At 37.7% G+C, this 14,847-nt stretch overlaps 1 protein-coding gene across 4 annotated transcripts in view; it reads left to right on the plus strand.

Annotated features, from left to right (window-relative positions):
* carf (calcium responsive transcription factor) overlaps nt 1–14,847 on the plus strand; it is a 53,030-nt gene that overhangs the window by 8,598 nt on the left and 29,585 nt on the right. For all 4 annotated transcript variants that reach the window (XM_072261515.1, XM_072261517.1, XM_072261516.1 and 1 more), the window contains 7 exons: nt 718–839; nt 979–1,209; nt 1,990–2,110; nt 5,518–5,644; nt 8,120–8,204; nt 8,561–8,750; nt 14,508–14,625. In XM_072261515.1, coding sequence (XP_072117616.1) covers nt 729–839; nt 979–1,209; nt 1,990–2,110; nt 5,518–5,644; nt 8,120–8,204; nt 8,561–8,750; nt 14,508–14,625 — 983 coding nt within the window. In that variant the 5' untranslated portion in view covers nt 718–728. The remainder of the gene's footprint in view (nt 1–717; nt 840–978; nt 1,210–1,989; nt 2,111–5,517; nt 5,645–8,119; nt 8,205–8,560; nt 8,751–14,507; nt 14,626–14,847) is intronic.

Raw genomic sequence — 14,847 nt, forward strand, 5'->3', positions numbered from 1 at the left:
TGTTCACAAAAATAAATTATGTGTTCTTTTCTCTTATGTCCTACCTCATGATTATGCAAATTAATCCAAATGACTTTCAATGCTACTTCTTTCTCGTACACTTGCATAGCCTGTCATCATTATGTTTTTAACAATCTTCCAAATACTTTATTCCATGTCATGGGAATTGAGCAAAAGAGGTCCAGGAAAAATGTCACAGTTTCTAAGATGTCACACTGTACTGATAAATTGAACATTTCCTTTAAGTGCATCAGAATTTACAGTATTTTTCCCAGGTAATCATGTATATATGAACCTTCATGGAGAATGTCAGCAAGGTATTCCATCGTAATGAGGCATTGCAGATAAACAGTCCAATCTTTTTGCTGCTTTTCATTAAAAATTGGCAAATAGATTTTCAAAACTGTACTCTGGCTGATAATTTCTCTGAATATTGTTGTAATTAGGATCAGTTAATCATACTAGATGACAGTTAATACTTCTATCTCATCAAATAGGCGCAGTGATTGGAGTTCTGCTTCTCAACTTTGTGTTTTGAATTATTGTTTGTGCTATCTTCCACAGTCTGGGCTTCTGTTTAATTCCTATCTTTTTATACTTTTTAGCTTTACGCTACAATTTTTAAATGAATTTCAGTCTACCTCTTGTTTGCTACTTTGTTAAATATTTCTACTTGTTATTTTTATTGGTCACTGGAGATTTCACTTTTTATTTTAGTTATTTCTGAGATGGAAGAAGATGTCAGTCAGGATGAAATCAGTATTGAGAAAGGAAGTACATTATTGGGATCTGATTCTGACATAACTGAAGATTCTGAGGCAGAACGACAAGTTTTCCAGGTAAGGTAACAGAGAGAAGTCAAAAGATAGTAAAGTTTCTTAAAGGTGATTCAGTGATAGCTGGGAAGTATTTCCATCTTGCTGCTGTTTAAGTACAAAAAAATACTGAACTCTGTTTTGTCTTTTTTTTATTGCAAAGCAATTGGCTTGGATAGATGATGGAGATTCTACGTTTGGAAGGAACGATCCAATCACTGTCATTCCTATCACAGTACATATTACCGATGACTCGGGTGCTTCACAGAATCCTACAGTGCAAGTGTCTCAGCAACCACAAACTCTCTCTACTGAGCAGTTTCAGCTGATGGATCAGAATGGGCATCCTATCCAGTACGAACTCCAATCACTGGGAGACACAAATGCACGCATGGTTAGTAACAAACCACACAGCATAGACAAAAGTGATTCAAATGATGTGTTTGTTTCCCTTTTTCCATCAAGAACATAAAATTAGAGTGGGGATGTTTAGTAGCTGGTATAAAGAGGAGAGTGATGAGAAGGCTAGTGGGTGATGTATGGACTAAGGAGGGATGGAGGATGACAGACAGATCGTCAGGTAGGGGAGGGGGAAGGATGAAGTTAGGAGATGGGTAGGTGATATGGGGAATTAGACAAGGTAAAAACACTCAGAAGGAGCCAGGTGGATGGGGTTGGGGAGGGGTAGAGGGAGTAAAGGTGGAAACAGCTGCTGGAGGGTGATAAGCTGAAACACAAAGGCTGCCATTGCTGGGATCTGATAAGGAAGCTGATAATGGAAACCATCAGGGAGAGTTGTTGAGCAAGTGGAACCAGATGGACAACAAATCCATTGTAAAATGTGTGGTTAGTAAGTGGATGCATCCAGGAAAGGGACAGAAATGGGTGATCAGAGGCAGTTATTATGGAAAAGGTTGCCATGAGTTTCAACTGTTTATGCTTTTTTTTACAGTATGTTTTTCAATACTGTGAATCATAAGCTTGACTGCAAATATTATTTCACTTGTTAATAGGACTTTAAAAGGTTAGGGTAAAACTAATAAAAGATCTCTTAACATTATTTGACTTACTTCCATGTGGGGATATAAGGTGAGAGTGCAATAGAGTCAACTTGTTTTTGGATTAACATGATACGTGTTAATTTCTAACAAGTACTGTTGGTTGATGTTTCTAGATGATTGTTACCAGCCAGTCAGAAAACGGCCAAGTGCTTCATGTGATTCCATCCAATCAGTCTGGTGTTGCACAAGTCCTAATTCCACAGGGTCAGCTTCTTGACATTGCAAGTTCACATGGTAAACACAATTATCTGGGGCTTTTAAAATTATTTATGTGTAAATCATTTTATCAAAAGTGAAAGAGGTTATTCACCTGTGAACCTTCTAGTAGAAAGCTGTAGGATAGCATGAGACAAATTGAGAGAATGACAAAAATGGAAAAAAAAGAATGACAGCTACTGGATTCATTTCACACAATAAAATTATACTTATTTATTAATGCTACACATTGGGCACCTTTTAATTTTCTGAAATAGTCAAAATAATGACAAAAATGTCTAGCATGAAACATTGTCACAACTAATTAATAACCAGTTGTAATTGATGGTTGATTATCAAGTAAGATTTTTGAGAAGCCTGGTACCTTGGAAGCATTGAAGAGGTTGTTTAAATTTAAATGCATTACTGTATTTCATTGTGATTGCCAAAATTGAGAGAATATATAAAAATAAATCTTGACATTATACCTGTATGTATCTGTATGCTAAATGGAGACTAAAAGAAGATTAGAAACAAATACCAGAATGATTACATTTTAAACCAGATTCATTTTACACAATTATTCACAACTGTGATTGCATGTTAATTAAATTCCACTACAATTTCTGGTAGCTTATAATTTGATTGGCAAAGGTAGTGGGAATAAGCAAGTTAAAAATGTATATAGTGCAGAGAAAAGCATCTGAGTTATTGAATTGTTAGGTCTCCATCCATCTGGATAGTAGCATGTATGAGATTATATTAGAATTGTAGAGATTTATGGGACATAAGATGAATATATGGCTCAATTATATCCGCTTGTAAGGAAAGAACTTTTGAAGCTAATTTGCTTTTCAGCTTGGATTATAGACTTGTACATTGGAGTAATTGATTTATACTGAGCAGAAACAGGCTCTTCATCCTAATGAAGTTGCTTTCCTGTGTTTGGCCTATATCCTTCCAAAACTTTCATATCTATGAATCTGTCCAAGTTTCTTTTATACGTTGTAATTGTACCCATCTCTTTCATTTCCTCTGGCACCTTGTTCTGTACGCCCACCACACTTGATTTAAAAAAAACTTGCCACTTGATTTCCTGTAAATTTTTCCCCTCTCACTTTAAACCTACGTAATCTAGTTTTGGATTCCCTTACCGCCGGAAAAAGACCACCTTATCTTTACCCCTCATTTTGTAAATATCTGTCAGGTCACCCATCAGCCGCCTTTGCTCCAAGAAAAGCAGTTTCATCCTATCCAATCTCTACTTCTTTCCTCTTTTCCAATATTTTTTATTGATTTCTATATAGAAGAATATAGCATTCAAGAGAATATATCATAAAAGAAAAAATATAATACCAGATACAGTATATTGAATCACATTAAGAAACTCCTTGCTCTCTATTCATATAGATTAGATTAATTCGTATATTAGAATATAAACAATTTTATTAAAAAAGAAGATCTACACCTACTACCAAAGTCGAAGCTGTTTGGGAGAAAAAAAAGGAACAAAAAACTTATCAGGTAATAAAATATACTATTAACCAACTTCTGTACTTTTAACAAGAAGTCAAAAATTATGAAAATAATTTAAAAACGGCCCCCACAAATTTTGAAAATCTTGGTTAGATTCAGAGATTGAACGACGAATCTTTTCTAAATTTAGGCATGCCATAACATCCCGTAACCACTGAACATGATTAGGCGGAACAGCATCCTTCCATTTGAACAAAAGTGCCCTTCTATCCATAAGAGAGATAAAAGCCAGAATGTGCAGATCAGATGTCTTCAAAATGATATCTTTCCTTCCAATAATACCAAATAGGGCAGTCAAAGGATTAGGCTTAAAATTTACTTTTAAAGAGTACAGAAAAAGTTTGGAATACTTCCAATATTTTCCAAGATGTGGGCACGTCCAAAACATATGAATAAGTGAAGCTTCTCCATTGTTACACCTATCACAGTAGGGGGATATATCCCTATAAAAACGAGATAACTTATCCTTGGTCATAAGCCCTATGAACCACTTTAAATTGTAGGAGGGAATGACGAGCACATAACAATGAAGTATTAGCCAATTTAAAAATCTTATTCCAAGTTTCTTCAGAAATTGAGGTCTGTAAATCCTGTTCCCAAAGATTTTTAATTTTGTCTAAAGAATCATTTCTCATTCCCAACAACATATCATAAATATTAGATATTGAACCATTATAGAATGATTTCATATTAAGAATTTCATCTAATATGTTCTTATCAGGACTGTTAGGAAATGTATATAATTGAGATCGCAGAAAACCTCTAATTTGTAAGTACCCAAAAAATGGGTTTTGGTAAACTATATTTAGTTGACAGTTGTTCAAATAAAGAAAGACTTCCTCCCACAAAATAGAGTCCAGAGAGTCAAATAAGGATTTAGGAATAAAAACGGGTAACGCCTGAAAGAGGTATATAAATTTAGGTAAGAGTCTCTACTTATAACTCAAGCTCTCCAGTTTTGGCAACATCTGTGTGAATCTCCCCTGTACCCTTTTGCGGCTTAGCACATTCTTTCTATAATATCGTGATCAGAACTGCATGTAGCATATCACACACCAGGTGTGGTTGTGTTAATGTCTTGTATAGCTGTCATATGACATTCAAACTGTACTTAATGTCCAGTGCGGTAAAGGCAAGCATGCTGTAGACCATCTTTACAGTGCCTCTCATTTTTAATTTTGGTTAAGTGCTATTTCTACCACAGTCGAATTGTAGACCCTTACCTTACCAGATGAAAAGAAATTCTCTGTACTCTCTAACCTTTGTGCATATTATATTAAATCTTGGTTATTGAAGCCCACCTCAAGGGATATGAGTGCTGTTAGTCTATTCTATCTTGGCCACTTATGGTATTATAAACCTCTCTTGGAAAAAGTTATATACATACATTTATTATGTTCTATTAAATATACTCTGCAAATTTTCTCATGCCTTTATCACATAGCAGACTATTCTGCCTATCTGAATCTTTGCTTGTTGTAAGAACAGTTCCATTAATCTGGTTGTCCTATTTACTTTGCTGCAGACAGTTATCATGCCCATCAACTTCTCAACCTCCAGCCCCACTGTTTCGCAGTTCTCTTATCACCCACCTACTCAAGTTCACTAGAGGTTAATTTATACTGGCGAATGCCAGCAATGAATTTGGGATGTGGGAGGAAACCCATTGTTTACAGGGAGCACATGCAGACTCCATGTGAACAGTACAAGGGGTTAGGACTGAAATCAGATGCTGGAGGTGAGAGATTTGTGTCACTGTACTGCCACTGTGGGATGAATTGTGAATGTTGTATGTGTATATCTCGTTCCACTGTGGGTTTTTTTTGTCTTTGCTCTATCGTGACTGTTTATAGCACTCTTAGGACATGATATGATAGTTTAATTTTGTGTGTTAACCTATTTATTGGCAGATGCAACAGATGACAAACAGATAAGTGATGAACTTCAGACAGTGACAGTAGCTGCAATAGCAGATAACACTGGCTATGTTTTGCATCCACAGTCTTCACTAAAGTTGCCCAAAAAGACTGCAGTCAGGTATGTATAGAATGCATACTTACATAGGTAGAAGTGATTGTAATTGTTTTCTCATGATATGTTTAATGTTTTCGTTTAATCACCGAAAGCTTCTTGGATGTGCAAATCTATAGCCAGATTTAATTAGGGAGCTTAAGGTAAATGAACCCTTGGGAGGTAATGATCATAATCTGACTCACCTTGCAGTTTTAGAGGGACAAGGTAAAGCCACATGTATCAGTATTACAGTAGAGTAAAGGGAACTATTGAGGCATGACTGAAGACCTGGTCAGAGTTGATCGGAAGGGGACACTCGGAGAGATGATGGCAGACAAGCAATTGCTAGAGTTTCTGGGAGAAATTCCAAAGGCACAGGATAGATTAATCCCAAAGAAGAAGTAGTATTCTAAAAGGAGGATAAGGGAAGTCAAAGACAGGATAGAGGGCATATAATATAGCAAAAATGATTGGGAAGCTTTTAAAAACCAACAGAAAACAATTAAAAAAAGGAGAGAAAGATGAAATTTGAAGGAAGCTGGCCAGTAATATAAAAGAGGATACCAGAAGTTTTTTTTTTCAGCTATATAAAGAGTAAGAGGTGAGAGTAGATATTGGGCAGCTGGAGAAGTAGTAATAAGGGACAAAGAAATGATGGCCAATCTCTTTATGTACTATGCATCAGTCTTCATTGTGTAATGCACCAGCAGAATGCCAGAAATTAGGGAGTGTTAAGAGGCATAAATGAATGTATTTACTATTACTAAGGAGAATGTGCTTGGGAAACTAAAAGGTCTGAAGGCAGATATGTCACCTGGACTAAATGGACTACACTCCAGGTTCTATAGGAGGTAGCTAAAAGGGCTGTGGAGGCTTTAGTAGTGATCTTTCAAGAATCACTAGATCTTGGAATGTGGGAAATTACAAATGTCACTCCACTCTTTAAAGAAGGAAGGAAGGCAAAAGATAGGAAATTATAGACCAATTACCCTGGCTTCAGTGGCTGATGAGGTTTAGGAATGCTTGGAGGTGCATGATAAGATAGGCTGAAGTCAGCAAGGTTTCCACTCTTAACTTGCGCGGACAAATCTGTTGGAATTCTTTGAGGAATTAACAGGCAGGATAAACAAAGGAGATTTTCAGTTGTCCTTGACAAGGTGCCGCACGTGAGTCTGCTAAACAAGGTGAGCCTATGGTATTACAGGGAAGATATTAGCATGGATAGAAGATTAGCTGATTGGCAGGAGGTAAAGAGTGAGAATAAAGGAGGCCCTTCAGATTGGCTACTTGTGCCCATTTGTGTTTTACAGTGATTGATGTTGGGACAGCTTCTTATGTAATGATATGGTTGATGGAATTGATGATTTTGGTGGCCAAATTTGCAGACGACATATATATAGGTGGAGGAACAGGTAGTGTTGAGGAACCAGGACTCTGCACGAGGACTTGAATAGATTAGGAGAATGAACAAAGAAGTGGTAGGTGAAATATAGTAGGGAAATGTATGGTTATGCACTTTGGTAGAAGAAATAAAGGTATAGACAATTTTCTAAATGGAGAGCAAATTTAGAAATTGGAAGTGCAAAGGGACTTGAGAATCCTTGTGCAGGATTCCCTAGAGGTTAACTTGCAGGATGAGTCAGTGGTAAGGAAAGGAGAAGACCATAATATTAAGACCAAAGATGTAATGCTGAGGCACTGGTCAGACTGTACATGGAGTATTGTGAGCAGTTTTGTGCCCCTTATCTAAGAAAGGATGTGCTGGCATTGGAGAAGGTTCAGAGGAGGTTCATGAGAATGATTCCAGGTATGAAAGGGTTAACCTATAAGGAGCATTTGATGGCTCTGAGCCTGTATTCACTGGAGTTTAGAAGAATGAAAAGGATCTCACTAAAACCTATCGAATATTGAAAGGCCTGAATAGAGTGGGTGTTGAGAGGATGCTTTCAGTAGTTGGTGAGTCTAGGATCAGAGGGCACAGGCTCTGTATACAAGAACATCCATTTAGAACAGATGAGGAGGAATTTCTTTAGCCTGAGTGTGGTGAACCTGTGGAATTCATTGTCACAGATGGCTGCGGAGGCCAAGTCATTGGGTATATTTAAGCAAACGTTGATTACTTGATTAGAAAAGGCATCAAAGGTCACAGGGAGAAGGCAGGAGAATGGGTTTCAGAGGGATAATAAATCAGCCATGATGAAATGGTGGAGCATTCTCGATGAGTCAGATGGCCTAATCCTGCTTCTATCTTTCAAAGTGTTGTCCATCTTGAGGTACAATTCATCTTTGGTGAAGTGGATTGTCCTCCAAGTTTGGGGATGTTAGCAGTAATGAATGGGATTTCTTTATCTTTTGGAACTAATTGGTGTAGCACAGGTTAAATCTAGCAGCAATAGAAGTCTTGCTTGCCTCTAATTGTAGTTTTGCTATTGCTGAATATATGATGCAGTTGTATAGGAAAAGTTGCTTACAGTAACCTTCAACTTTTTTATATTTCAGAATGGTTGAAGACAATTTTTCTGTCCCATTTCAGCCACTGCCACACAACACCCCTGCCTGGGCACGAAGACTTCGGAGCTGTGAGGTTAATTCGTGAATTGTATATTCATTTTCGCTGGATGTTTTTCAATGGTTTATGTTTCAGCAAAGTACCTTCCAAATAATTTTTATCCCTTGGTTGCAGGGTACACAGTTGGAACAATTACTTGTGCTTTAAGTGAGATTAGATATTTGAAGAATTACTTTTTTTAAACTTTTCAACACTTCAGGAGTGTGGTTTTCATCAAAGGTGATGAACAAAAATGAGCATATTTTATCAAGGCATTTTTGTGTGAAGTGTGTCATTTTGAAGTTTATTCAAAGTTAATGTGGAGTCTTATGTGCACAAGTACAGGTGCAGTGAAAAACTTTCTCATTGTGTTTAATATTTCATTATTCTAGAAAATCGGAGATTCCTACCGTGGATACTGTGAGAGTGAAACTGAATTGGAAAATGTACTAACGGTCCACAAGCAGCAAACACAAAGTGTCTGGGGGACAAGGCAGTCTCCGAGTCCTGCCAAACCTGCCACCAGGCTGATGTGGAAATCTCAATATGTCCCATATGATGGAATTCCATTTGTTAATGCAGGTCAGAATAGAATATTTATAAGAAAATAGCAAAATTTCAAATCTATTAGAAATAGATTTTGTTGATAATTATAGGATAGTTAAATTTATTATCTCAAAATATTTTAAATTTCCTTACTGTTTCATATATCTTTTATTCGCATTTCTAGTTCTTTCAGTTTATCTCACTTCACATACAGTTTCCCAAATATTAGTGTACTAGGCTTTTCATGATATTATTGTTGTCCAATTGGGCTTACTCCCATACCCTTTAATTTTTTTCAGTTTTTTATCTTTTTCCGCTTTGTTATGTATACTGGTTTTTGACAGTATCAAAGAATCTGCTGCATGAAAGAAATATTTTGATTTCTCCTTTCATTCTTTGCTGACCTTGGGCTATCCAATATCAAGTTCTTGACCTTGGGCTGTGAAGTATCGGTACATTTTTGTTTCCTTTTTAATTAATCAAATTATTGCATAATTATAAAGAGCCTTGTCAAATTTTCCATAACTGTTTTAGTATAAGTGAAACATCATCCATTTCTATAGGCACTGTTTTAATGCTTTCATTCCTATCATCTCTCTTTGTAGTTTTGTTTTGTTGTTGGGGATGTCCATAATTTAGACTATAAGACCGTAGACCATAAGATGCAGGAGCAGAAGTTGGCCGTTCGGCCCATTGAGTCTGCTCCGCCATTCAATCATGACTAATCCAATTCTTCCAGTCATCCCCACTCCCCTGCCTTCTCCCCATACCCTTTGATACCCTGGCTAATCAAGAACCTATCCATCTCTGCCTTAAATGCACCTAATGACTTGGCCTCCACAGCTGCTTGAGGCAACAAATTCCACAGATTTACCACCCTCTGACTAAAGTAATTTCTCCGCATCTCTGTTCTAAATCGACGTCCTTCAATCCTGAAGTCGTGCCCTCTTGTCCTAGACTCCCCTACCATGGGAAATAAATCTGCCATATCTAATCTGTTCAGGCCTTTTAACATTTGGACTGTTTCTATGAGATCCCCCCTCATTCTCCTGAACTCCAGGAAATACAGCCCAAGAGCTGCCAGACATTCCTCATACAGTAACCCTTTCACTCCTGGAATCATTCTCATGAATCTTCTCTGAACCCTCTCCAATGTCAGTATATCCTTTCTAAAATAAGGAACTCAAAACTGCATACAGTACTCCGTGTGGTCTCACGAGTGCCTTATAGAGCCTCAACATCACATCCCTGCTCTTATATTCTTTACCTCTAGAAACGAATGCCAACATTGCACTTGCTTTCTTCACCACCGACTCAACCTGGAGGTTAACCTTTAGGGTATCCTGTACAAGGACTCCCAAGTCCCTTTGCATCTCTGCATTTTGAATTCTCTTCCCGTCTAAATAATAGTCTGCCTGTTTATTTCTTCCACCAAAGTGCATGACCATACACTTTCCAACATTGTATTTCAATTTACTGCAGTTGTTTTATCGGGCTAATGAATTCCAATAAAATGAACATTCTCTTTTGTATATGCACACTAATCTTTTTAAACATGATTAAAGCTATAAAGCGCAAGATATAGTAACTTAATTAAGCTATTCAGCCAATTGACTCTGCTCCGCCATTCATCCATGGCTTTTTTTTAAACCCTATTTTCCTAGCTTCTAATTTTAAACCCTTTACCGATCAAGAAAATATCATTTCTAACTTAAATATACCTAGTGATTGGTCTCCATGGTCTTTGGCAATTAATTCCATCATTTACTGCCCTGGGGCTGAAAAGAAAATTCCTCCTTATCTCATTTTTTTAAAAAGATATCCCTTTATTTTAAGGCTGTGTCCTCAGATCCTAGGCTGTCCTACTATGTTCACTCTGTCCAAGTCGTTCTGTATCTGGTGGGTTTTGATGAGATTTCCCTCCTCATCCTTCTGAACTCCATCGAGTATAGGCCCAGAGATATAAAATGCTCCACTTATGTAAAGCCCTTCCTTCATGGGATCATTTTTGTTAACATAGTCCTCTCTTTTTTTAAATGTCTGTCCAGCCCTGCGTGCCTTAATGATTCTTCTGGCGGTAATAGAGCCACTGCTTCACAGTTCCAGCAGCCTGGGTTTGATCCTGACTTCTGGTGATGTCTGCGTGGAGTTTGCATGTTTATGGTATGGGTTTTCCCAGGGTACTGTGATTTCCTTCTACCTCCCAAAAATATGTAGGTTTGTAGGTTAATTGCTGTTCTAAATTGTCCCTTGAAGGTGAGTAGTAGAATCTGGAGGAGTTGAAGGGATTGTAGGTGGAATTAAAAAATGCAATTAATATCAGATTTTTGTAAATGGCTGGTTGATAGTCAGTGCAGACTGGGTGAGTAAAAGAGCCCATTTTCATGCTTCATCTCTCTTTGACACTGTAATGCACCTTTCATAAAATTTTAGTTTCATCTTGCATCCAAATGTTAACTTCTCCATATCTTTTTTACACTCAAATTCACAACATTTAAAGCTCTTTATTCAGGAACTTGTTTTCACCTTTTGAAATTACAGCATATTGTTAGCTTTGATGCCCTTATGAGCATTGCTTTGGTCAGTCAAAGTATTTTACTAAATTTAGCAAACTTACCTTTGCAAATACAAAGTAGTTATCCCTAATCAACCTGCCAACTTTCTGAATGAATTTTCTTTTGTACCACAACTGATCTTAGGCTTCCTAGTGTATTGTTATCATTTAACCTTTTTTCAAATTTGTACTTCGCATATATTTGAAAGATTCTTGTTCGGAACAGCAGCTATTTCCTTTTGCATTTCCTTCTGTTCGGTAAGCTGTTATAAAATCTCCTTCTCTAATATTTCCAGTTAAGTCACAGACCCAGTTTGAAATTTTGACCATGAACATTAATGTGCCTTGAGCTACAGATATGCTTGATGCTGATGACTTTTAATGGAATTTTTGAAATATTAACATGCTACTGTTATAACTTTATATTGTAAAATTGAAAATGATCCAAGTTACCACTGAAGATGATTTGAATGAAATTCGAAACTATAGATGCTGGAAATCTTAGATTAGATTATGAAGACACGTAGTCCCCTTTTATTGTCAATTAGTAATTCACGCATTAAGAAATGATACATTATTTCCTCCGGTGTGATATCACAAAACACAGGACAAACCAAGACTGAAAAACTGACAAAACCACATAATTATACATATAGTTACAAACAGTGTAACAATACCATAACTTGATGAAGAAAGTCCGTGAGCACAGTAAAGTTCAAAGTTTCTGAAATGTCCTACATCTCACGCAGGCGGGAGAAGGAAGAAAAACTCTCCCTGCCATGCCAACCACAATCCGACTCTGAGTCATCCGAAAACTTCGAGCTCTGATCAGCTCTCCGACACCGAGTACTGAGTGGCATCTCTGCCAAACAATTCGACCTCCTTCTCGGTCACCAAAAGCAGGCAAGGCCGGGGATTTTGAGGCCTACCCTCTGAAAGATTCCTGACCACACAGTAACGACAGCAGCGGACAGGCGTTTCAGAAATTTCTCCAGATGTTCCTCTGTGCTTTCACGTCCATTCTCCAACAGATCATGATTGTCCACGGCCCCTATTTAATGGATACGATATCATTTTTTACCGGAGAGATGCGCACGCGCAGCGCGCTGCCATCATCTCCTCCCACCAGGGAGGAGAAGATGGCAGACGGGATCTGTGGAAAGAGGAACAGAATTAATACTTTGATTGAAAACTTTCCAGCAATAATGTCAGAAGATGTTCCTCCTGAAACATTTACTCTAAGCTTGAATGATTGCATGAATTAGTTTAATTATACATTGGTTATAGAACATAAAACAGTACAGCTTAGAAAAAGGCCCTTTGACCCCATGATGTCTGTGTTGGCCATGTGTCTGCCTGCACATGGTCTATATCCTTCCATTTCCTGTCTGTTCATCTGCCTGTCTAAATGCCTCTTAAACATATTGTATGTGCTTCTAATGCTTCATGTTCCAAGCATGTTCTTTATGTAATGAAACAGACACCTTACATTTTATCACAAGCATCAAAGATCCCGCACTGATCCTTGTAGTCCACCACTGTCCGTAGTCCTCCAGTAAGGACAGCATCCTTCCGCTCTTTGCCTTCTATCAACAAGCCAATGTTGAATCCAGTCTACCAAGTCGATGTGAATCCCATGTGCCACATTCTTCTGGATCAGCCTACCATGAAGGACCTTATGGAAAGCTTTACTAAAGTCCATGTATGCATCATCAACTGCCTACCCTCATCAGTTTTCTTTATCATCTCCTTATAAAAGCTCAAATCAAGTTTTTAAAGATGTGACCTCGCCATACAATACCATCCAGATTCGTCCTGACCATTTTATGCTTTTCCAGATGCAAGAAGATCCTATCCCTCAAAATTTTCAATAATTTTCCTATCTCTGATGGAAGCCTCAATTCCTATAATTTTCTGGTTTGTCTCTATTACCCTTAAGCGGGAACAATATTCGCTGTTCTCCAATCCTCTGCCACCCCATCCGTGGCTAAAGAGGATCAAAGATCTTCGCAAAACCAACGATCTCTTTTCTTACCTCTCTCAAAAACCTTGGAGAGATTCCATCAGATGTTACAACTGTTATGCCTTAATGTTCTTCAGGAAGTACTACCTTTTTGATATCATCGTGCCCTAGAACATCAGCATACTTCTCCCTGATCTCACTGTCCCAGTGTCTTACTCCTTAATGACTATCAATGTGAAGAACACATTTAGCCTTGCCATTTCCTTTGGCTCCAGACATAAATTCTCTCCATTGTTCTTTTGAGTGGTTCTACCCTTTCTCCTCATTACTCTCGTTTGTAAAATGCAAAGTTTAGAGTAAATTTATTATCAAAACTGTATGTCACTACCCTGGGGTTCATTTCCTGCAGGCATTCACAGTAGAACACAAAAATACAGCAGAAGCAATGAAAAAGTACACACAAAGACTGTCAAACAATCAATGTGCAAAAGAAGGCAAACTGTGCAAATAAAAAAAACAAATAATAGTTAAGTAAATAATACCAAGAACATGAATTGTAGAGTCCTTGAAAGAGAACCTATAGGTTGTGGAATCCGTTCAGAGCTGAGGTTAGTGAGGTTATCCACGATGGTTCAGGCTGAAGGGTAACAACAGTTCCTGAACCTGGTGGTGTGGGTCCTGATGGCAGCAGTGAGAAGAGATGTACTATATGTATGAAATGTCTTGGGATTCTTTTTAATTCTACTTGCCAAGGACATTTTATGATCGATTTAACTCTCTCGATTCCCTGTTTAAGTTCTGTCCTGCTTTTATATTCTGCAAAGGTCTTTTCTGATTTCACCTTCCTAAAATTATGATACCAAGATAGCAAGCCACAGATTTAAAGGGATTCAGTTGAAATTGTAAAATTAAATTTGCTGGAGTAAAAACACATGAGATTTCCTGGGCTGACATTTCAGCCAAAATGATGCACTATGTAATTCAACTTTGTAGAGGAAATTAGACAAGTACATGAAGGAGAAAGGAAAAGAAATATTCTGGTAGGATGGGAGAACGGTGGAGTACAACCAGTGGGACATAGACCAGTTAAGCTAAATGGGCTTTTAATGTAGGTAACTTTCTGTGCTGCTGATGAACCCTTCAGTAACTCCATTTGTCATTTCTTTTGCACATGGGCCTGTAATTAATTATTAAGAGGGTGCAAACAGGGAAATACTGGTTTACTTGGTGTCACCTGACTCACTGATAACCTGAGGAGCTTTTGTGTCTCTTTCAGGAAGTAGGGCCATTGTCATGGAATGCCAGTTTGGACCAAGACGGAAAGGAGTTCAGCCTAAGAAAACAGAACAGGAGAACATCTCAAATCAGCATTATAAGGCAACTTGTGCTGCACGGTGAGAACCCTTCTTGAATAACTTGAAAAAATGTATAATCATTTTTAACTTGTCTGAAATAGATCCATACATGATAATATTGTGGTAGTTGTGGGCTTCTGATATTTTCAGTGCATGATATATGATTTACAAATGTGGAAAAATAATATTGGCAGTGGCATCCGTTAGTCTGGCGAGACCATGGATCTGCGCCTGGAAGGTCTTGCTTCAGTCTGTGTTAGA

The sequence above is a fragment of the Mobula birostris genome, chromosome 6 (assembly GCF_030028105.1).
Source record: "Mobula birostris isolate sMobBir1 chromosome 6, sMobBir1.hap1, whole genome shotgun sequence".
Classification (NCBI taxonomy): domain Eukaryota; kingdom Metazoa; phylum Chordata; class Chondrichthyes; order Myliobatiformes; family Myliobatidae; genus Mobula; species Mobula birostris.